The sequence below is a fragment of the Ranitomeya variabilis genome, chromosome 7 (assembly GCF_051348905.1).
Source record: "Ranitomeya variabilis isolate aRanVar5 chromosome 7, aRanVar5.hap1, whole genome shotgun sequence".
Lineage (NCBI taxonomy): Eukaryota > Metazoa > Chordata > Amphibia > Anura > Dendrobatidae > Ranitomeya > Ranitomeya variabilis.
In genome coordinates this window covers 52,371,196-52,396,814 of record NC_135238.1, presented here as the reverse complement: position 1 = coordinate 52,396,814, position 25,619 = coordinate 52,371,196, and the positions used below count along the sequence as shown (strand labels likewise).

Here is a 25,619-nt window from a genome sequence, read left to right as displayed (position 1 = left end):
GCCGGCACTTGGGAGCGGAGCGTGCAGCTCCATGTGTTGCTGTGCGGCTGCACGCTCCGCTCCCGAGTGCCAGCGCCAGAGGAGGGATTTCAGCTGCGAGACTCGGCCGTATCTCGCGTATGTGTGATCCCGGCCTTAAGAAGGGTCTTTCTGGGAAAGCACAGTCCTAGATTTATCATTTGTCCCTACCTGGCATTATTAAAATTGTATGGCCAAGGCTCAGCAACCAACATCCAATATGGACTAAAATATGTATGGAGGTGCCGTCATAATGATCGGTCACCAGGTGATCACGGGTGTTTAATCATCAACCTCCTCCTAGATCTTAGGTATACCACAGAGTATGAGTTTTCTTGAATTTTTTTTTTTTTTTAAAACATGATTTTTTAAAATAATTTCTCACACGTGTATACTTGAAATTTAGTTCCAGCCTGTAGTTTACCCAACACTCCTGACCACGTGGATTTCTTTGACTAACCAATATCAGAACATATCAAACCAAAATGATCATGATTAGTATTTTTGCCATTTCACTTCAAATGTAATTTTAATAAGTACTAATTAGATATGTGTGGATCAATTTACGGGCCTCTGGTCTATCCTCACGTCACACAGATGACGTTGCCCCAGCCCTGCTGCAATGGGGTTGCCGAAAGTTAGATTCTCGGGTCTTCCGTCTATCAGCCGACGTTAGACCGGAGTCTCGCGAAACAATCCGCTCATCGCTAGTGTTAATGGAATTAAACTTACATACAAAATGTCATAGAAAACGATAACATTACCTCTTCACAATCCAGAAGATGCTTAATAACAGGTAGATGATAGTGACCAGTACATAGGCTAGTGGAAGCCGGTACTTGAAATTGTAAACGGTGACGGAGTCTATGGTGTAAAATCCATAGAACAGATAAGTAACTTCAAGAAAACCCTGAAAGAGAAGCACATTTTCAGAATGATCTCAATACTAATATCTAAAGGTTCATTCTAGAGGCTGAGCTATCCTTAGAGTAGGCCATCAGTATCGGTTCGGTGGACGTCCAACACCCCGCAGTCCCACCGATCAGCTTTTTGCAGTGGCCAAATGTATACAGTTCAGAAAGGAAAACCAGCGCTCAATTCATACTGTGTAGTTGTCGCTCCCAGTTACTGCAGATCAACAACTAATATTTTAGGAGCTGATCACCTTGCTCAGCAGCGACCACTGAACTGTGTGATGGAACGGAGATGTTCTGATCCACACTTTGTTTACATCTGGCCTCGGCCGTCACTGCAAGGAGCGGAATGGCAGGTGTGTTGGGTGTCCGACCCCCACCGATCAGATATTGATGACCTAGCCATCAACATTAAAGTGCTGGAAAACACCTATTAAGAGGGTTATACCCATATTTGTATTTCAATGTAGAGATGAGAATAATTGCTTTTAAGTTAGGACCCCCAAATGTGGGCTTACAAAAATAACCGAGTGCAGCTGCGCTATGGGTTTTATTTAACTCCCCTAGAAATGAATGGGGGTTATGCACTTTCCATACTACAATGGAGCTACGCCGTTTCCACAACTCAGGAGTTATGTATAGCTCATTTTGCTATGCAGTTTCCTCATTTCCCATTTATTTCTAAGAGCCTTACAAAAACATGCACTTGGCTATTTTTCATAAGCCCACCTCTTCCCGCTGGTACCTAGAAGTGGGGATTTCTGTCTCACCCATAAGTGCAAATTGTCCCTTTAGAGAGGAAAAGGACTTGAACTCTAGTGCCACCTATTGGAAATAGCGATCCTAACAGTCAATGTCGACTCCTTAAGGAGCCCTGCAATATGATTTAGGATTAAAAGCACAAACCAGAATCTCAATTTGCAGACACATGTTTCGGGTTATTGCCCCCTCGTCAGTGCAAAGTATGAGATCTCATTTGGCTAGGTGAGAGGCGATGACTGGGATCTAAGGGGTAACGATTCTCCTTCTGGAGAGTGACATGCCAGTATGTTGAGACTTAAAAACCTTGCATAAAGGGTCGATATTGACGTTTAAGATTGATACTTCCAATATGTGGCATTAGAACTCAAATCCTCCCCCTCTCTGAAGAAGCGTTTAAGTCTCCTCGTACTGGCATGATTGACCTGGCATGTCACGCTCCACATGGAGAAACCTTACCCCTTAGATCCCTGTCTCAGCCATGACATTCAGTCCACACATACTTCCAGTTGGCACTCTTAAGACAGTGATGCTCACGTCAAGGGATGGCGACCCACTTGCATGTAGTTATACAAAGACCGGCACTCATGTATGATGAAATTGTTTTCCAAGATTTACTCCATTACATCAGATCATAAACGACGCGTTTCAGCTGTTCAATAATCTTTCTATAACTATAGCCATGAAAATCAGAGATGGAAATAACCCTTTACACTGTCATCTATAAAGACTCACTTATTGTGTCGTTGTCACTTTTCACCTTTTTCTAAGAACTATATCAACAATGGTAGGGGGATCATTCATGTAAAATAACGCAATGACTGAACTAAAGACAAGCTCCTTTCAGATTTTTTTTTTTTTTTTGCAAAAGATTTATCATTAGTCTATGGGATAAGTGATTGATACTAAGTCTAGTCTATGAAGGTACGACCCCAACGATTCCCCCCAGCTATTCAAATACTAAAAGGAGTCTGAAGGACGTCTATAGTTATAGGACTGCTGGAAACAACCAAGTGCTGAGAAGTATTGATACATCAGGGCTTTCCATGGAGTGGCATGGAACAAGATGCCAGGCTATAACTCATGGGGGCAAACACACCTCGCATTAGAACCTTCCTTTCAGATTTAGCGGTATCAGGTTCATCATGTCAGGAAGTGGTTTTCCTCCCAAGAATGAAGTTTATCACTAGAAAAGGTTACCCATGCCTAATCCCCACTGATCTCTATGACAGGGGTCCCGAGCTCCTGCATCTCCGCACTAAATAGCATGGTTCGGCATGTGAACTGCCACTCCTTTTATGATCTATAGGAGTGATGGAGAATGCCATCCCTTTAGTCTCCTTACACGTGAAATGATGACAGCAGGAATGTGCTGCTCCAGTTAATCCAAACTGCAGAAAAACAGAACTGGGGCTCGAGACCCTCATTTTCGTGATCAGTGGGGGTCTCAGCCATGAGACGTTTATTAACCGTCATGAGGTTAGGTGATCAATATCATTGCTGGAGAACCCCTGTACGTAGTAGGTACTGGAAAGCAGCTAAGCTTCTTGTACTACAATTTCATGGACATCCCCATTTCTTATTGAATCAGAAGGAAATAAAGAGAAAGGAGGTCTTCCAAAAACCAAGGTCGGACACGTACCGTCCCAGACAGCAGATCCACGATGTTAGTGTAGAAATATTTTAGTACTCGGCTAGGTGGGGAGTAGTATGAACATTCAGTCTCTGAAAACAGGAAAATAAATATTAGGCAAAATTCCATATCCGTATAAAGCGCAATTGGGTCAATCTTCGCGATTGAGGGTCTATATCTTTAACTCAGTGTCCAAAAGATCTTGATCAGGTATGTAAGGAACGCAGAATATTCAGGATGAGGACTATGTACCTAGTAGTGATGAGCGAGTATACTCGTTACTTGAGTTTTCCGAGCATGCTCGGGTGTTCTCCGAATATCTTGGGCCTGCTATATGACAGTTAGGTCCATATATATTTGGACAGAGACAACATTTTTCTAATTTTGGATATAGACATTACCACAATTTAATTTTAAACAAAACAATTCAGATGCAGTTGAAGTTCAGACTTTCAGCTTTCATTTGAGGGTATCCACATTAAAATTGGATGAAGAGTTTAGGAGTTTCAGCTCCTTAACCTGTGCCACCCTGTTTTTTAAAGGGACCAAAAGTAATTGGACAATTAACTCCAAGGCTATTTCATGGACAGGTGTGGGCAATCCCTTCATTATGTCATTCTCAACTAAGCAGATAAAAGGCCTGGAGTTGATTTGAGGTGTGGTGCTTGCATATGGAAGGTTTTCCTATGAAGTAAACATGCGGTCAAAAGTGCTCTCCATGAAGGTGAAACAAGCCATCCTTAAGCTGTGAAAACAGAGAAAAAACCATCCGAGAAATTGCTACAATATTAGGAGTGGCAAAATGTACAGTTTGGTACATCCTGAGAAAGAAAGAAAGCACTGGTGAACTCATCAATGCAAAAAGACCTGGGCGCCCACGGAAGACAGCAGTGGTGGATGATCGCAGAATAATCTCCATGGTGAAGAGAAACCCCTTCACAGCAGCCAACCAAGTGACCAACACTCTCCAGGAGGTCGGCGTATCAATATCCAAATCTACCATAAAGAGAAGACTGCATGAAAGTAAATACAGAGGGTTCACTGCACGGTGCAAGCCACTCATAAGCATCAAGAATAAAAAGGCTAAAAAACATCTAAAAAAGCCAGCACAGTTCTGGAAGAACATTCTTTGGACAGATGAAACCAAGATCAACCTCTACCAGAATGATGGAAAGAGAAATGTATGGCGAAGGCGTGGTACAGCTCATGATCCAAAGCATAGCACATCATCTGTAAAACACGGCGGAGGCAGTGTGATGGCTTGGGCATGCATGGCTGCCAGTGGCACTGGGTCACTAGTGTTTATTGATGATGTGACACAGGACAGAAGCAGCCGAATGAATTCTGAGGTATTCAGAGCCGTCATACTGTGTGCTCAGATACAGCCAAATGCAGCCAAACTGATTGGTCGTCGTTTCATACTACAGATGGACAATGACCCAAAACATGAAGCCAAAGCAACCCAGGAGTTTATTAAAGCAAAGAAGTGGAATATTCTTGAATGGCCAAGTCAGTCACCTGATCTCAACCCAATTGAGCATGCATTTCACTTGTTAAAGACTAAACTTCAGACAGAAAGGCCCACAAACAAGCAGCAACTGAAAACCACCGCAGTGAAGGCCTGGCAGAGTATCAAAAAGGAGGAAACACAGCGTCTGATGATGTCCATGAGTTCAAGACTTCAGGCAGTCATTGCCAGCCAAGGGTTTTCAACCAAGTACTAGAAATGAACATTTTATTTTAAATTATTGAATCTGTCCAATTACTTTTGGTCCCTTTAAAAACAGGGTGGCACATGTTAAGGAGCTGAAACTCCTAAACCCTTCATCCAATTTTAATTTGGATACCCTCAAATGAAAGCTGAAAGTCTGAACTTCAACTGCATCTGAATTGTTTTGTTTAAAATTCATTGTGGTAATGTCTAGAACCAAAATTAGAATAATGTTGTCTTTGTCCAAATATATATGGACCTAACTGTATGTTTGAGTCCCCACAGCTGCATGATTTAAGGCTGCTAGACAGCCTGAATACATGTGGGGATTCCCTAACAATCCCCATGTGTTTAGGTTGTCTAGCAGCCGCAAATCATGCAGCTGCGGAGACACAAACATAATCTACGAGTACGCCCAAGATATTCGGAGAACACCCGAGTATGCTCGGAAAACTCGAGTAACGAGCACACTCGCTCATCACTAGTACCTAGAAGTGTGCAGCAAGGTATTAGAAAATATTACATTTACTTACATTGGGAATGACTCATCAAAGCGGTCACACCAGAATTCTGGGGTAAAAGCTTCGAAAAGTCTCAACATTTTGGCGCATTTCCAAGTTATGCTCAAATTATGCGACTTTTGGCATTTCCACACCAGCGGGATGCCACGGCTCGTTGAATTCATGGCAGGTTGTAGCGTTTCCCACTCCAGAAAATCTCACTCCAATCCCCATCTGGAGTAAGATTTGTGGCGAGGAGCACAGATGAGAACACCACTAGTCAGATGCTCCTGACTTAAGAAAAGGAGTGAATCGGGAGCATCTGACGCCAATACGTCCACTTATCAAGATCAGCCTGAATGACGCCGGTCTTGATGAATCGAACCTAATGTGACTAAACTTTGGATTATATGGAGTCAAAATACTCTGGTTCAGATTTGTTCTCCTGATAGAACTTCATGAGTGCACCGTTCCCCTGCCTTCTGGCTCCCTGCTTCCCGGAAAGCGACGTGCTCCTGAATCATTGACAGTTTGCACTACCACCATTGTCACGTCACTGGTCTGAATTGTGCCTTTTCCCATGCTGCACATAGGAGGCAGGGAAACTGAAAGCCGGCCAGATCCAGTGATCAGCAAGCTCCAGGGCAAAGAGCTTGTAAGCGCTTTATTCCTTACATAGGAGCATGGCCACCTCTGACTGCAACGGTGGCTGGTGACCTAGGAATTGAGCAATACACAAAATTAAAAATCCCTCAGCTTGAGGACGGAGAGGATTTTTAATAAGTAGTAAATTATAAAGTCGCTTGCTTTTACAATTTATAATAAAGAGAACGTTTTAAATATACAAAAAAGAAAACATGCTTCTTACCAGAACTGGATGACACTATTTCGGTGCTGTTGAAAACTTCCATTTTAGAAATGACAAGTGGCAGGGTTGTAAAGCAGAACATCAAAAGGAAAATGACAAAATTCAGCAGCACCACAAATCTCAGAAACGAGAAGTAAGACCCAATGCCAGTACCAAATTTACCTAAAAGTAAGGATAAAGGACGGTTAGAAGGGATAACACTCCTTTACATAGATCTTATGATCCTAGATTAGCGCATGTGAGAGCTGTACAGATATGATATCTTTTATGGTTACATTTAAATGACTATCCAAAAACTAAAACTTATCACAAAGCTGAGGAGGGGATAGCGGGCATAGTCCAAATACCTTGTTATTATTCTATACAGATTATTTCTGCTGCATGTGAATGGGAATTAGACACCACATTCACTTGCACTGGATGCCGAATATCGGCCAATTTGATGTGAATTCGGCACAGAATCCAGACCGAAATCCACATCAATTCCTGAGAGTGATGAATAAGTATTTTACATAGGTATTCTAAGTAAAATAAGTTGAATTGGGGGCGAGGGGAAGGAAATAAGACAGCTGGGACCCCACTGATAGAACAGGGGTCTCATGTTTGCACATATGCGGTGTAAAGGCTCAGGTATACAAGTCAATGATTCTTAAGACGCTGGAGAGTGATGTAACAGAATGCACCATTCCTACGGTCAATTTAAAGCAAACCCCTTTATTTTCTAATCCTGTACCACCTCTTTAAAGCCGAGCTCTCAGCCGAGGACCATGCCAGCACCTTGGCAAAGGAAGAGAGGCTGGGCACACGTGATCCCCAGCTTTACGGTTCTAGTCTGGCATTTCACCCGCTCGCTCTCCGCTTTCCCAGCTATGAGCCGTCCCTGACTGAGGGGCAGGAGGATCACCTTGCGGAAGGCATTCTTCACAAATACCCGGTGTGTTGTTACTAGAGGGAATAGTCCAAGGTCCGCTCATATGATCGATCGAGCCGCCTCTCACACTTACCCTCAATGTCATGAATTTTGGACCTCCAGAGCCACAGTTGCTTCAGGAAGGATAAAGAATCATAATGGAATTTTTTGCTAAAATTTCTAGTGTTGTCTTTCCAAAGAGTCCAGCCTCTGGTTTGCTGGGAATACATCACTTGCTCATCCCTTAAAAAAAAAAAAAAACACAAATAAAGAGAAATTTTCTTAAGATAGTAATTGCTATTTTCCTATAAAACAAGCTACAAAATAGTATCAATGTCACCACCGGAGCTGCAAGCGGAAAACGCCATCTAGCCCAATCTTAAAAAAAAGAGCTGTACCCATGTTGGATCGTCACTAGGACCTGATCAGTACACCACAGCGCTCCTGTTGTAGAGACTGTTGTCGCCCCCAGCACAGTAGGTGGAGGGGGGCGCAGAGGTGCAAGGAAAATTTGCCAAGAGACCACAGCACTGTACTGGGATTGTGGCACCTTCATTCTGGAGATCCTGCCAGTCCTAAGATAGGCTAATGGTGGGAAAACCAGAAAGCCCCTTAACTCCTTCATCACCAGGCAATTCTTCACTTTGCACTTTTGTTTTTTTTCTCTCCATTCTTCCAAAAGCCATAACTTTTTTTTTTTTTACTTTTCTTTCAACATGGCCGTATGAGGCCTTGTATTATTTTTTTTTGAGGGATGGGTTGTCCCTACATGAGTCTTCTGAACGATACCAAAATTAGCTAATTATTATAGCTATTTTTTTTTTTTTTGTTAAAAGCGATATGTGCACATGTTGCGTTTCTTTATGCAAATTTTCATCTGCGGTTTGCAGTACCAGTAAAGTATATGAGATTTCAGAAATCTCATGCACACAGCTTGTTTAGCTTTTTTTGTCCTCGGTATTTTGCGCAATACCTTGGCTTTTGGGACCTGATGAAGTAGAATCAGATGTTTTTTATGCTCAAAACTTTATCAGCATGCACAAGAAACTAATGTACATTGACAAAAAAAGCAGCAAAAACTAAGCAAAACCTGCATTTTTGAAGCAAGTTTCTTACTGCCAAGAGAGCAGAGCTTGCGGGAAAAAAAAAACGCATCAAAAATGCAAATTGTGAACACAGCCTAAGGATGCTTTGGTTCGAGATGCCATATTCTGAGAATTCTTCCGTTAATGGAGCGGTGCGACAGCTCAATTTTTTTGAGTGGAGAGCTTTCATTTTTATTGGTATCATATACTGGTAAGTATATTGGTATCAAAATAAGGCCTAGTCTGGTTTTCTTGGATTTTTGGAATATGCTTGAAATATAAACCCTACTCCAAAAATAAGCCCTAGTTACAGTCAGGGCCAAAGTCGCAACTGGGCAATTTCTCAGGGTGTGCGACAAACATTCATTCAAATCTAATCATGTTATTTGTTTTGGCTCAAGAATAAATGTATCTTGTTCATGGGAAAAAAAAAAATGAGACATCCCCTGTAAATAAGACCTAACCCATCTTTCAGAGCAAAAAATTATAGACCTTTTCCTATTTTCGGGAAAACATAATATATCTCTATCTATCGATATACTGTATATATACACACACACACACATACATAGAAAAGATCTGCAAACTTTGCTGCAGCCATTGTTCTCCTCTGTGTCACAAAGACACACTGTAGTACACTAAGCTTTCATTTCTGGCTCGGTTACAAGTCAGAAAACAATGGAATATAAGGGCATTTTGGAATAATAGACGTCTGTACTCATGAGAATGAGCCGTTTACATATCATGTGGCATAGGATCTACTCGCACTAAAAGCCATTGCTTATTAATTCACATTGTGGCAACAATCACAATAGAATCTAAATTGGAAGGATCTGCCAGGATCAATGTAAAGTTCATGGCTGCTGGAATCCCACCCATCAGAGAGTACCTGCATAACGAATTTACTATATTCACCTATGCAGCAACACAGGTTAGCGGTAGTGATATCAACCGCAGAACTCCACAGCGCCATCAACTGTATAGTGGCTGCGGATGGGTACTGCAGATCCAACCCTATCGGAATGAAGGACCCCGCTTGAGCCGTTTTGCTCTGTTATCGATCACCACAACCATCGGATGTTTGTTTCTTTTTTTTTTTTTTTTTTTTTTTTTTTTCTTTCCCCCCCACTTCTTCTTCAGAAGAGCCATAGCAAATTTATTTTCCGTTGATACCCACCTATGAGGGCTCGTTTTTTGCGGGACAAGTTGTACTTTTAAACGACACCATCTGACCATATAAAGTACTGAGAAACTAAAAACAAAAGTCCAAGCATACTGAAATAAAACCAGATTTTTTTGGTGGCTTAATTTTTTCACAACTGCCGTATGTAAAATTAACCTGATATTTAACAGAAACATTAATTATATTAAACTTAACCGATACACAAGCAGCAGCTATAACATCCCCTCCCCCCACTCCACTTTTCGTTATATAAATGCAGCCAAAATCTTAATCCCGAGATATTGGAAAGGCAACAGAACGCCGTATTAATGGGAATGGAGTAATAAAACATGTGCAATTGATTTAATGTGAAAAATATTTTTTTTTTAAAAAGGGGGAACTAACATATATTTTTGATATTCGCATGATTTGCCCTTAAGACAAAATTTGATACTAACATGTCGTCAAGAACATCATCTTTTTATTTTGACCATAAGCAGTAACAATGATGTGACTTCATCTTTCCTTTCCTTCTAATTTAGTAACTGTTTAAGTGTTTATACTTGTTTGATAAATATTGAGTAAAATGTTAAATAATTGAGATACATTGCTCTAGTTTCATATGATAAACAATATAATAATAATAATAATAATAATAATAATAATAATAAAAAAGACCTGACAACATGAGTCTCCATGTCAGTATGATTACACTGATATTAGTAAATTTGTACCAATTTCACCATTTTTTGGCTGAAAAAAAATAATTAATAATTTGAAAAAAATAAAATAATTGGTTTGTGCTGCCATTTTTTCGGAAACCCGCACTTTTCTGTCTATGTAAGGCTTGTATGTTGAGCGCCAAGCTTTAGTTTTCGATGGTACCATCTTGCGGTACATATGATCTTTTAAGCATTTATTTATTACATATTTTTATGGGAGGTAAAGTGACCAAATTTATCAAATTTGGCTTTTTTATTTATTTCTCCTTCCGTTACAATGCTTACCCCGTGGGCGAAACCATATTATATGTTGATAGATCAAACTTTGAACTATGAAACGTGACAATGCCAATTACGTTTTTTTTTTCATCGTTTCTTTATTTTTAACTGGGGAACAGAACGGTGGTGTTTTTTTTAAATATTGTTAAATATTTGGCGAGTTTTTACTTATTTGTTAGCCAAAACCAGGAGTGGGTGATAAATGCAAAATTGGTGAGGTGTTTCTATTATACTTTTCCTTGGATTGTTCCTCTCCTGGTTTTGGCTTACAAATACTGATGTAAAATACTGACCAAATACTGAAGGTGTGAACATGGCCTTAAATACTTTTTTTAATTTTTTTTATTTTTTTTTTTACTTTTCCATAGGGAAGCATAATTAATCAACCTCCTGGAAATACGGCCATGCATGTAACCATAAGCGTCAGCAATAATAACCTCAATCTTCTTTTTTCCTGCATGCTGAGGGCAAACTCTCGCGGCGGAGTACTGAGCTCGGCATCCGTAGCCTCTATGTGACTTAGCCCCCGGGCCAGTGAAAGTTTCGGCCGCGAGTTTCTCCTCGATTCCATCGTTCCATAATTGGATGGTTTTCTTCGCACCAGGGTCTGGTAACTTGGTAACTCGTGTAAGAATTGGTGAGGCGTAACCGCGCTTCCTTCCGGGAGAAAGACATCTGAAATACAAAAAGCTTCACTTCATTGCTGAACTCCCAAGTAGTAGTAGTCAGAAAGTAGTAACATGGATGGAGACTTGCCGAAACTTGTCAGCAGGCCCCAGAGACAGTAACAGAATTCGGCAGTGAGCACTTTACTATGGTTCATTCTTGTTACACAGATACAGATCCAGTTACAGCACCAGGAGGCATATACCACTACACCGACGCAGCAGAGATACAATAACACTCTTCCTGATAAGATCGGAGGGCGTTCTAGAATCTTTTTTATATGAATAATAATAAATTGGTGGAAAACAAATACAAGTGTGAACGACTTATAACAATAACAGTGAATCATAAAACAAGTTTCGTGATCTGGAGAAAAAAAAAAAAAAGACATCGGTCCAGTTACAGCTGTGGTAGTAAAGTGATACGCTGGGAACACGATGACATTTTGTTGCCACTGCTAATTCATCCTGATCCACAAAATAACTTTTGTATTAAGTGTTTTCCCATTAGGAAACAATGTATATACACTTTCATTTTAAGGCATCTGAATATAACTATGACTTAAAGGGGCTAGGACATTGATGACTGATACCTATGACAGGTCAGATCGGGGGAGGGTTTGACTCCCAGCAGCCCCATCAATTAGCTGTTCCTATCCCTGGCTGAATGTGAACCCCACAGACCCCATTCAGCTCAACTTTGATGGGGTCTGTGGTTCTAAATCAGCTGAAATAAAGCTCAGAAAAAGACAGACCTCACTAACGGGTATTTTCAGGACACCTGTGACATGGAAACTGGTTTTCACAAGTCAGTGGCTATTGCTAAGGAATTAAATTTAGTGTCATTTTATTAACTCATTCACTCAATCTTCATTCCTTTACTCGTTATCATACTCCTTCACATGCAGTTTGCAGCCGGACCAAGTGTCAGATTGTTCTTTTATAGGAGTGTCTCTACCAGTAATACAGGCTGGATGTGAGCTGTGTGTGAATCCAGGGATCTGTTGTCTTCACATACGTTCATGTAGAAGCATAGCTCTTAGGCACACGAGTGTACAACACGGCTGACTGCTGTTTGAGATGTTTTATCGGATAGCACTCGGCCCAGGGTTATTCTATGGGGCAGCTCAGATCTGCGATTATTTTATCGTGCCGATTTGGCATGAGCAAACAATCTCAGCACGCAGCACTGCATCTGAAAATCCAATCGCATTCACCCATACAAGTCTATGTGTGCAACATCGGACTGTACTCTGATGTCATCCAAGTGCAGTCAGATTACCGTGGACGCCGGGAATGGAGGAGATGGAGAAATTACTTTCTCCGTCTCCTCTGCACCTCTGATCAGTGCATCGGCCTAATGTGATCCGATTCGATATTTCTGTGTATTGTACATGTGGTCACAGGATCAAAGCCCCCTAAAGACAATATCCCCCTCCCCAAAAAAAGTAATTATATATATATATATATATATATATATATATATATATATATATATATATATTTTTTTTTTTTTTTAAATCACCTTATTATTCCCAGAATATTATTAAAATATAAAAAAATTGCCACGTGGTATCGCCACGTGCATGAGTATCCATACTAGTGCTAATATTTATACCAGACAATGACACAAAACAAAAATAGATTTGGTACAAACAACAAAATATTAATTAGAAAATGATCAGAAAGTCATTTGGACCCCGATGTTTCAATGATACAAACTACAGCTGAAAACGGAAAATACCGAGCCCTGATACAACTCTGTCCACCAAAAACTGCAAAGTTACAGCAGGCGAGGAGGAAAAATAAAAATGACATAACCCCGGACATGGCCCCGTAAGGTCCCGGACATGGCCCCGTAAGGTCCCGGACATGGCCCCGTAAGGTCCCGGACATGGCCCCGTAAGGTCCCGGACATGGCCCCGTAAGGTCCCGGACATGGCCCCGTATGGTCCCGGACATGGCCCCGTATGGTCCCGGACATGGCCCCGTATGATCCCGGACATGGCCCCGTATGATCCCGGACATGGCAACGTAAGGTCCCGGACATGGCCCCGTATGGTCCCGGACATGGCCCCGTAAGGTCCCGGACATGGCCCCGTAAGGTCCCGGACATGGCCCCGTAAGGTCCCGGACATGGCCCCGTAAGGTCCCGGACATGGCCCCGTAAGGTCCCGGACATGGCCCCGTAAGGTCCCACACATGGCCCCGTAAGGTCCCGGACATGGCCCCGTATGGTCCCGGACATGGCCCTGTATGGACACTGACATGGCCCCGGATATGACCCCGTGTGGCCCCGGACATGGCCCTGTAGGGTCCCGGACATGGTCCAGTAAGGTCCCGGACATGACCGTGTAAGGTCCCGGACATGGCCCCGTAAGGTCCCGGACATGACCGCGTAAGGTCCCGGACATGACCGCGTAAGGTCCCGGCCTTGGTCGCGTAAGGTCCCGGACATGGCCCCGTAAGGTCCCGGACATGGCCCCGTAAGGTCACTGACATGGCAACACAAGGTCCCGGACATGGCCCCGTAAGGTCCTGGACATGGCCCTGTATGGACACTGACATGGCCCCGGACATGACCCCATTTGGCCCCGGACATGGCCCAGTATGGTCCCAGACATGGTCCAGTATGGTCCCGGACATGGCCCTGTATGGTCCCGGACATGGCCCCGGACATGGCCCCGTAAGGTCCCGGACATGGCCCTGTATGGACACTGACATGGCCCCGGACATGACCCCGTGTGGCCCCAGACATGGCCCCGTAGGGTCCCGGACATGGTCCAGTAAGGTCCCGGACATGACCGCGTAAGGTCCCGGACATGACCGCGTAAGGTCCCGGACATGACCGCGTAAGGTCCCGGACATGACCGCGTAAGGTCCCGGACATGACCGCGTAAGGTCCCGGACATGACCGCGTAAGGTCCCGGACATGACTGCGTAAGGTCCCGGCCTTGGTCGCGTAAGGTCCCGGACATGGCCCCGTAAGGTCCCGGACATGGCCCCGTAAGGTCCCGGACATGGCCCCGTAAGGTCCCGGACATGGCCCCGTAAGGTCCCGGACATGGCCCCGTAAGGTCCCGGACATGGCCCTGTATGGACACTGACATGGCAACATAAGGTCCCGGACATGGCCCCGTATGGTCCCGGACATGGCCCCGTATGGTCCCGGACATGGCCCTGTATGGACACTGACATGGCAACATAAGGTCCCGGACATGGCCCAGTATGGTCCCAGACATGGTCCAGTATGGTCCCGGACATGGCCCCGTATGGTCCCGGACATGGCCCCGTATGGTCCCGGACATGGCCCCGTATGGTCCCGGACATGGCCCCGTATGGTCCCGGACATGGCCCCGTATGGTCCCGGACATGGCCCCGTATGGTCCCGGACATGGCCCCGTAAGGTCCCGGACATGGCCCCGTAAGGTCCCGGACATGACCGCGTAAGGTCCCGGACATGACCGCGTAAGGTCCCGGACATGACCGCGTAAGGTCCCGGACATGACCGCGTAAGGTCCCGGACATGACCGCGTAAGGTCCCGGACATGACCGCGTAAGGTCCCGGCCTTGGTCGCGTAAGGTCCCGGACATGGCCCCGTAAGGTCCCGGACATGGCCCCGTAAGGTCCCGGACATGGCCCCGTAAGGTCCCGGACATGGCCCCGTAAGGTCCCGGACATGGCCCCGTAAGGTCCCGGACATGGCCCTGTATGGACACTGACATGGCAACATAAGGTCCCGGACATGGCCCCGTATGGTCCCGGACATGGCCCCGTATGGTCCCGGACATGGCCCTGTATGGACACTGACATGGCAACATAAGGTCCCGGACATGGCCCAGTATGGTCCCAGACATGGTCCAGTATGGTCCCGGACATGGCCCCGTATGGTCCCGGACATGGCCCCGTATGGTCCCGGACATGGCCCCGTATGGTCCCGGACATGGCCCCGTATGGTCCCGGACATGGCCCCGTATGGTCCCGGACATGGCCCCGTAAGGTCCCGGACATGGCCCCGTAAGGTCCCGGACATGGCCCCGTAAGGTCCCGGACATGGCCCCGTAAGGTCCCGGACATGGCCCCGTAGGGTCCCGGACATGGTACAGTAAGGTCCCGGACATGAACGTGTAAGGTCCCGGACATGACCGCGTAAGGTCCCGGACATGACCGCGTAAGGTCCCGGACATGACCGCGTAAGGTCCCGGACATTGCCGCGTAAGGTCCCGGCCTTGGTCGCGTAAGGTCCCGGACATGGCCCCGTAAGGTCCCGGACATGGCCCCGTAAGGTCCCGGACATGGCCGCGTAAGGTCCCGGACATGGCCCCGTAAGGTCCCGGACATGGCCCCGTAAGGTCCCGGACATGGCCCCGTAAGGTCCCGGACATGGCCCTGTATGGACACTGACATGGCAACATAAGGTCCCGGACATGGCCCCGTATGGTCCCGGACATGGCCCCGTATGGTCCCGGACATGGCCCTGTATGGACACTGACATGGCAACATAAGGTCCCGGACATGGCCCCGTAAGGTCCCGGACATGGCCCCGTAAGGTCCCGGACATGGCCCCGTAAGGTCCCGGACATGGCCCCGTAAGGTCCCGGACATGGCCCCGTAAGGTCCCGGACATGGCCCTGTATGGACACTGACATGGCAACATAAGGTCCCGGACATGGCCCTGTATGGTCCCGGACATGGCCCTGTATGGACACTGACATGGCAACATAAGGTCCCGGACATGGCCCAGTATGGTCCCAGACATGGTCCAGTATGGTCCCGGACATGGCCCCGTATGGTCCCGGACATGGCCCCGTATGGTCCCGGACATGGCCCCGTATGGTCCCGGACATGGCCCCGTATGGTCCCGGACATGGCCCCGTATGGTCCCGGACATGGCCCCGTATGGTCCCGGACATGGCCCCGTATGGTCCCGGACATGGCCCCGTATGGTCCCGGACATGGCCCCGTAAGGTCCCGGACATGGCCCCGTAAGGTCCCGGACATGGCCCCGTAAGGTCCCGGACATGGCCCCGTAAGGTCCCGGACATGGCCCTGTAGGGTCCCGGACATGGTACAGTAAGGTCCCGGACATGACCGCGTAAGGTCCCGGACATGACCGCGTAAGGTCCCGGACATGACCGCGTAAGGTCCCGGACATTGCCGCGTAAGGTCCCGGCCTTGGTCGCGTAAGGTCCCGGACATGGCCCCGTAAGGTCCCGGACATGGCCCCGTAAGGTCCCGGACATGGCCCTGTATGGACACTGACATGGCAACACAAGGTCCCGGACATGGCCCCGTAAGGTCCCGGACATGGCCCTGTATGGACACTGACATGGCCCCAGACATGACCCCGTGTGGTCCCGGACATGACCCTTTTCAAAAACTTCATTGAACTCAATGGGGTCATTGATAAAACTTACCCCAGTAATTAGAGACTCCCCAGGTGTAAACTGCTCAGCACCATGTGTGGAGTGCTAGGACCCCGTCTCCTAATGTCCCAGTACACACAGTGGCCCCTTCTACATTACGTCACTCTCACACCTCGGGACGTCACAGAGCGCGTGTGACTGCCTCACCCCAGGCCGGGCCACTTACCGTTATCATCCTCAGTGTCCATCTCCCCCGGGCTCCGCTCGGTCACACGGACTTGTCCCGGGACTCCTCCACTTGTGCCAGGCTGGGCGGGGACTACGCCAACCCCTCCCGAGCTCCGCTCCCCCCTCCTCACACCATGGTTACCATGACGATCGATGAGGAGGGTCTTCGTATCCGGGAGCAGTCTGATTGGTTGGGAGGTCTAAAGTGGGCGCGTCTTAGTCCAGGTGTTACACACAGGAGGGGGAGGAGTTCGCTGAAGCGAGTGAGGTATGCGACCACGTGACCACACCTGAAGGGAGAGGAGGCGGAGCGGATGTGATGACACGTGACTTACTGGTCATCATTAGTATCGCGGAGAATTGCATGACGAGTAATTCCATAACACTGCCGCAATGATAACGCGGATGTGAACACAGACCTAGCAGGGATATCCAGAAAGTGCGTCAATATGCAGTTCACCCATAAACACTGACTTCCCAGACAATTCAATAAACACTGCTTTCAACGAATTGGCCTAGTACTTTCCTGAAAGTGTCTCAGTACTAAGGAGGCCTTCATAAGCAGCGCCTTCTGGAGAGCGGTCCCATGAACAGTGCAGCATAGAAAGTGCTGCAAATACTACTATTAGGGGTGTCCTGGACCCTCCAGAGAGAGCACATGTAACCCCTTAAAGTGAGCACAAGGCAGCCAGTCAGTGAGCACGCTGCCGCCAATCAGTGAGCACGCTGCCGCCAATCAGAGAGCACACAGCAGTTAGAGAGCACACGGCCGCCAGTCAGTGAGCTTAGCGGCCCTGATCGGAGCGTTGCGTCTACACTGGCAGCTCACTGGTTGTCAACGCGACATCAGCGCCGTAGCCAATGCCACACATCGGGAGCAGTGGTGGACACTCGCCGGTGGACCTGAGGAAGGTGAGTACAGCAGTTTGTTTATAACATTCATTTCATCTGACCACCTTCGTCTCACTTTATCATTCCTGTCCTCCTCACCTGCCCCCCATGTCGGGCAACTAGTGCATCCCCGCAGAAACCTCGCACACCTAGACTTTCACTCACTCTCTGACTCTTCCCTACCGCTGTCCTCCATATCTTCATGATACAGACAGCTCCACCTTTTTCTACAACGCCACAATCTCATCAGGTCTCGTGCACCAGTGTGACAAATCAATAGACGACCCTGGCACAACACTAAAAAGCTTTGGCGAGTGTCCAGGGTTGCAGAGCGGTGCTGAAAGAAAACACGATCACAGGAAGACTTCACTGCATTCAAAAAAGCAACTTTCACATTCAAGTTGGCCTTCACCTCTGCTAAACAGGACGACTTCACCACTCTTGTGTCTTCTTAATCCCACAACTCCAAGCAGTTATTCAGCACTTGTATTGCTCTCCACCACCCGTTCCCACCTCCCCCATCTCTGCAGAAGGCTTTGCCCTACATCTGAAAAACAAGATCGACAAAAGTGAACCAAGCAAGTCCTTACTGCTCAACCACCAGAACCCCTGTGTATAATAGACCACTGCCCCTCACTCATAACCTTCTTACCCATCTTGGAGAGCTTACTCATCTTCTCTCCAAATCGCACCTCACCACTTGTGCCACCCCATCTCCTCCCCAACCTCACCACCCTGCATAACCCGGCCCTAACCCTCCTTCAACCTATCGTTAACTTCTGGTACCTTCCCTTCTGATCTCAAACACACCCATCCTGAAGAAGCAATCCTTCAACCAAACTTCTGCATCCAGCTATCGCCACATATCTCTGCTCCCCTTCACCTCCAAACTCCTCAAACAGCATGTCCTCCCACCTCTCATCTAATTTACTCTTTGACAACCTACAAACCAGCTTCTGTCCCACCAACACTCCACCGAAACTGCTCTGACCAAAAATACTATCGGTATACTTGCCGCCAAAGCTAACAGACAATTCTCTATACTCCTCCTAGACATGTCCTTTGACTTTGACACAGTCGACCATTTGCTCCTACTACCAATCTTCTCTTCCCTTGGCATCAAAGACCTTGTCATATCCTGGATCTCCTCACACCCTTCTAACCTCACATTTAGCACTTCCCATTTCCATACTGCCTCATCATCCCACCCTCTGTCTGTTGGAGTCCCTCAAGGCTCCATCTTGGGACTCCTGCTGTGCTCTGTACCCTTGGTGTGGGACAACTCATAAAGTCCCATTGCTTCCAGGTCTACCTATAAGCTAATGATACTCAGATCTACCTATCTGGTCCAGATGTCTCCTCTCTGCTGTCCAGAATCCCAGAGTGTCTATCAGCCATATCCTCCCTCTTCTCCTCTCACTTCCTAAAGCTCAATGTGGATAAAACTGAACTCATCATCTTTCCTCCATCTCACTTAGCTGCCCTACACGATCTATCTATCTATCTATCTATCTATCTATCTATCTATCTATCTATCTATCTATCTATCTATCTATCATTTATCTATCTATCTATCTATCTATCTATCTATCTATCTATCTATTTATCTATCTATCATTAGTATCTATCTATTTATTATCTATCTATCTATCTATCTATCTATCTATCTATCTATCTATCATCTATCTATCTATCTATCTATCTATCTATCTATCTATTTATCTATCTATCTATCTATCATTAGTATCTATCTATTATCTATCTATCTATCTATCTATCTATCTATCTATCTATCTATCTATCTATCTATCATTAGTATCTATCTATTTATTATCTATCTATCTATCTATCTATCTATCTATCTATCTATCTATCTATCTATCTATCTATCTATCATTAGTATCTATCTATTTATTATCTATCTATCTATCCATCTATCTATCTCTCTATCTATCTATCTATCTATCTATCTATCTATCATTAGTATCTATCTATTTATTATCTATCTATCTATCTATCTATCTATCTATCTATCTATCTATCTATCTATCTATCTATCTATCATTAGTATCTATCTATTTATTATCTATCTATCTATCTATCTATCTATCTATCTATCTATCTATCTATCTATCTATCTATCTATCTATCATTAGTATCTATCTATTTATTATCTATCTATCTATCTATCTATCTATCTATCTATCTATCTATCTATCTATCTATCTATCTATCTATCTATCTATCACAATTAATGACACCATGCATTCTCCTGTACCGGGAGTCCACTTTCTCAAAGTAGTCCTTTACTCTGCCCTATCCTTCAAACCACACATCCAAGTTCTTACCACCTTCTACTGCCTCCAACTCAAAAATATTTCCAGCATCCGTCCTTTCTTCAACCCTGAATCTACAAAAATGTTAGTGCATGCCCTCATCATCTCCCGCCTTGACTACTGAAATATCCTCCTCTGTGGTCTCCATGCTAACAGCCTCGCACCTCTCCAGTCTGTCCTTAACTCTGCTGCCCGACTAATTCACCTCTCTCTTTGCAACCCCTCTTCTTCTCTCTGCAACTCCCTTATTTGGCTCTCAATTCCCCAACTTATCCAGTTGAAACTACTAACATTGACCTACAAAGCCATCCATAATCTGTCTCCACTATATATCTTCGAACTAATCTCCCGATATCTTCCCTCACTTATTCCATGGTGCTCCCATGACCTCCTTCTCTCCTCCACATGTATTCATTCATCACCCAATCCTTCTAAGACTTCTCCCGAGTATCCCCCATCTTCTGGAGTTCTGTGCCTCAACACGTCCGGTTATCCACCACATTTAGAAGTTTCAGACGGAACTTGAAAACCCATCTCTTCAAGAAAGCCTACAGTCAGCAATGACTCCCTGCCACCACACCACCACCGGAGCTGCCGCAACCCCCCAACCTACTGTCTCCTTCCCCGGTATCCTGTAGAATGTAAGGCCGCAAGGGCCAGTCAGTCATTGTTAGTATGTACATTGTAATTTATACAGTATTTGTGTCCTGCATGTAACCCCTTCTCACGTACAGCACCATGGAATCAATGGTGATTCAATAATAATAATAATTAGTGTTGAGCGATACCGTCCGATACTTGAAAGTATCGGTATCGGAAAGTATCGGCCGATACCGGCAAAGTATCGGATCCAATCCGATACCGATACCCGATACCAATACAAGTCAATGGGACTCAAGTATCGGACGGTATTCCTGATGGTTCCCAGGGTCTGAAGGAGAGGAAACTCTCCTTCAGGCCCTGGGATCCATATAAATGTGTAAAAGAAAGAATTAAAATAAAAAATATCGCTATACTCACCCTCCGACGCAGCCTGGACCTCAGCGAGGGAACCGGCAGCGTTGTTTGTTTAAAATTCGCGCTTTTACTTGGTTACGTGAAGTCCCGGCTTGTGATTGGTCAGGGCGGCCATGTTGCCGGGACGCGGACCAATCACAGCAAGCCGTGACGAAATTACGTCACGGCTTGCTGTGATTGGTCCGCGTCCCGGCAACATGGCCGCCATTAACCAATCACAAGCCGGGACGTCACGGGAGGCTGGACACGCGCCCATTTTAAAATGGGCGCGTGTCCAGCCTCCCGTGACGTCCCGGCTTGTGATTGGTTAATGGCGGCCATGTTGCCGGGACGCGGACCAATCACAAAGCCGGGACGTAATTTTAAAATCCTTAAGGACCTGAAATTACGTCACGGCTTGCTATGATTGGTTGCGTCTCCCATGTGACTGCGACGCAACCAATCACAACGCCGGAACGTAATTTTAAAATCCTGAAGGACCTGAAATTACGTCACGGCTTGCTGTGATTGGTTGCGTCCCGGTCACATGGGCGGCATGCAACCAATCACAAGCCGGGACTCACGTAAAGGAAAGAAAAGCGCGAATTTTAAACAAAGAACGCTGCCGCTTCCCTCGGTAAGGTGCAGGCTGCGTCGGAGAGGTGAGTATAGCAATATTTTTTATTTTAATTCTCTCTTTTACACATTTTTACATTAATGTTGTTTCGATACCGATACCCGATACCACAAAAATATCGGATCTCGGTATCGGAATTCCGATACAGCAAGTATCGGCCGATACCCGATACTTGCAGTATCGGAATGCTCAACACTAATAATAATACAAAAAAAATACAAAACTACTTTATATACCCAAGCAGCGCTACTGTTAGGTGGAAGCCCTGGACCATATTTTGTCCATAGTACTCTAGTTATGCCTTCAAATCAAGGGGCCTGGAGGTCCGCACAGGAGCCCACCTGGGTATCAGGGTTGCCAACCATCCAGAGATTCCATGAAAGTCTATAAAAATAGAGCACTTTTATGCCCAGTCCATAAAAAAAATAAACACGTCCTTGATCCTTATACAAATTATTTGATTATTTTTCACTGTAATTATCATCATTTTACAGTTTATAGTGAATGCAGCAGATATCAGAATCATGGGCTTCAGACATGGATCACTCATAATCGGAATGATTTATTATAGTTTTCCAATGAGTCCATAATAAAAATATTGCCTGTTTGTGATTTTTTTTGATAAGCTGTCAAGAAAAAATAAAAATTCAAGCTCAGTATTCACCTATTGTTTTGTGAGCCAAACTATCCTGATCAGATGTGTCTCGGTTGTTTTGTCCGTTTCGCACCTTGAGCACTTTGTATTTTTTCATCAGTGTAGCCATATCAATTTTGTGTTTTTTTGTGGCACAATTTGTTATTTTCCTGTACATAAAATGTATTGATTAAAAAAAATAAAATATATATATATATATATATATATATATATATATATATATATATATATATATATATATATATATATATATATATATATATATATATATCTATATACGGTATACATATAGAATTTTAGGAGGGGGTGCAAACCATACCTGCTTGTTTTTTAGATGTTCTTACAGTGATCTCTGCATGGTATAAATGCCATGCTACATTTATTTTGCATATCAGCACAAGTAGGGAAATACTAATTTGATATACACTCCTCAGCATCTTTATTCAGTATCGAGTATGAGCGCTACACACAGAAATAACCGTACTTACGCCCATTTACTGCTACTAATGATGTTATTAATCTCTGTCTGAGTAATGTTTTGCCATTGAATACACTTGGGAAAATCATCAAGATGCTCTGCTGGCAGCTCCTATTGCAACTGCCGTCCCAGATGTGCTCAAAGGAAGACAAGTCTGGAGATGCTGCAGGCCAGGTAACATTTTGGCCATGCAAACTGATCACGTTAGCACAAGCAACATGTGGCTTAATGTCATGTTGAAAAAACGACAGACCCTTTCATGGCATTGCCTAATTGGTCTCCAGACCAAGCTCTGGCTATCGTTTCATCTAAGACAAAAGTGAGACTGTGTAGTGTCTCCAGACACGTTTTCCATTGAGCACATCTGGGAAATCATTGGTTTCATTGGAAGCTGCCAGCAGCGAATCTTGATGATTTGCCCAAGTACATTCGGTGTGGCAGGAGATTCCGCAGACATCCATCAATAATCTTATTAATAGCATCCAAGCTGTGTAAGTGCGAGGATTTCTGCACATGGCGCTCATAATCCATGCTGAATAAATTGAGATGTTTTCACATTATTGTTTCCATTTTTGGATGTCATTAACATGTCTAGCCATTCTGTGATTTCCATAACTCGATGAATTTTCTTTCTTGGTGCTGCAAATTACATTGTTGAGTGTAGTTTCTTTTATATATAGTTTTTTAAAACATCATTTTTTGGGGGGTCTCCTTTTTCTGAGAGATATAACTTTTACATTTTTTATAGACACATTGGGGTACATAGGACTTTTTGATCCCTGAGTATTCCATTCTTTTGGTGGTGAGATTAATAAAGAACTTTGAATTTTCCAATGTTTTTCATTACATTTTTTTATAGCGTTCATTATATGAGTTAAATACCATGATCGATTTATAGCTCAGTTACACCAACTATGTGTGCCTTTTTCACAAATATGTATATATATATATATATATATATATATACATATATATATATATATATATATATATAATAAAGCTATTCAAAATTTGAAATACTTTTTATTGGTAGTTTTATTTTTTTCCTATTTTTCTTTTCTTTAAGGCCCCCATACACATTAAAGGGAACCTATCACCCCGTTTTTTCCGTATGAGATAAAAATACTGTTAAATAGGGCCTGAGCTGTGCATTACAATAGTGTATTTTGTGGACCCCGATTCCCCACCTATGCTGCCGAAATACGTTGCCAAAGTCGCCGTTTTCGCCTGTCAATCAGGCTGGTCTGGTCAGATGGGCGTGGTGTCTTCCCCCAGATCTTGCTTAGTTTTCCGTTGGTGGCGTAGTGGTGTGCGCATGTCCAAGGTCCCGAATCCACTGCACAGGGGAGTGAAAAGAGCGCGGTGCGTGCTATTTCATTGGTGATCGTGGGGGCGGCCATCTTCCTTTGGCTGCGCGTGCGCAGAAGCGGCGCTCTGCTGGCCGCGGCTTCAGGAAAATGGCCGCGGGATGCCGCGCGTGCGCAGATGGAGATCGCGGCGGCCATTTTCCTGAAGCAGAGTTCGCATCTCGGCTTCAGGAAAATGGCCGCCGCGATCTCCATCTGCGCACACGCGGCATCCCACGGCCATTTTCCTGAAGCCGCGGCCAGCAGAGCGCCGCTTCTGCGCACGCGCAGCCAAAGGAAGATGGCCGCCCCCACCGATCACCGACGGAAAACTAAGCAAGATCTGGGGGAAGACACCACGCCCATCTGACCAGACCAGCCTGATTGACAGGCGAAAACGACTACTTTGGTAACGTATTTTGGCAGCATAGGTGGGGAATCGGGGTCCACAAACTACACTATTGTAATGCACAGCTCAGGCCCTATTTAACAGTATTTTTAGCTCATACGGAAAAAACGGGGTGACAGGTTCCCTTTAAACTTATAGTTCACTTATAAAATGAATGCTATACAAATGCGAAAACCTGACATACGGATACCATAAAGATAACAATAGAGATAAAAATAAATACATTTCTGAATGAAAAATGGACGATTTTGCATCCGGTCATCTGAACCGGCCTAATGGTGATGTGGATGTAGAGAGTGAAATGTTTCCAAGGCACCGGAGAAATTAGGCTATGTGCACACATTGCGGATTTGACTGTGGAATTTTCTGTGCAGATTCTGCATTTCTTGGCAGAAAACGCAGGTCAGAATCTGCGCGCTTATTTTTGCGGATTTTGTGCTCTTTTTTGCGGATCTGCTGCGGATTCTGTGCGGATTTCTTCCTTTTTTTTCCTCCTGTGGATTTCTATAATGGAATAGGTGCAGAAACGCAGCAGATCCGCAAAAAGAAGTGACATGATCCTTTTTTGAATCCGCTGCGTTTTCCGTGCAGATTTTTCCGCACCATTAGCACAGCATTTGTTTTCCCATTGATTTACATTGTACTGTAAATCACTTGCGGATCTGCAGTGTTTCCGCATAGAAAAAAAACGCGGATCTGTAGGAAATCTGCATGGTGTGCACATAGCCTTTATGTTCCAAAATACGTCCGAAAGCTGAATAGCAACGTTTCAACCAACAGTGGGGCTTTCTCAATCCAGCTACAAAATGACAAAAGACTGGCTTCAGAAAGGTCCATTGTTGGCCGAAACGTTACTATTCAGCTTTCGGATGTATTTTGTAAAATAAAGGAACAAAATAACTACTCCGGTGCCTTGGAAATATTTACTCTCTGTTTTTGCTAATAACTTGGTAAGGACGTTGTTCCAAGAAGATGCAGAGCTTGTGTTGGTGCAGCACCCAGCATGCTCAGATAACACCTTATCCAAGCACATTCGCTCATCATTACACC

The 25,619-nt window shown here is 45.0% G+C and overlaps 1 protein-coding gene across 1 annotated transcript in view; it reads right to left on the bottom strand.

The window, feature by feature from the left end:
* The window catches only part of TMC7 (transmembrane channel like 7), a 34,661-nt gene extending 17,671 nt beyond the window's left edge, over positions 1-16,990 (bottom strand). Inside the window, exons 1-6 of the mRNA XM_077275081.1 lie at positions 16,820-16,990; positions 10,999-11,236; positions 7,408-7,556; positions 6,404-6,565; positions 3,334-3,416; positions 783-928 (exon numbers count right to left, since the gene is read on the bottom strand). Of these exons, the coding sequence (XP_077131196.1) occupies positions 783-928; positions 3,334-3,416; positions 6,404-6,565; positions 7,408-7,556; positions 10,999-11,236; positions 16,820-16,841 (800 nt within the window). The 5' untranslated portion in view covers positions 16,842-16,990. The remainder of the gene's footprint in view (positions 1-782; positions 929-3,333; positions 3,417-6,403; positions 6,566-7,407; positions 7,557-10,998; positions 11,237-16,819) is intronic.
* Positions 16,991-25,619: the final 8,629 nt, after the last annotated feature.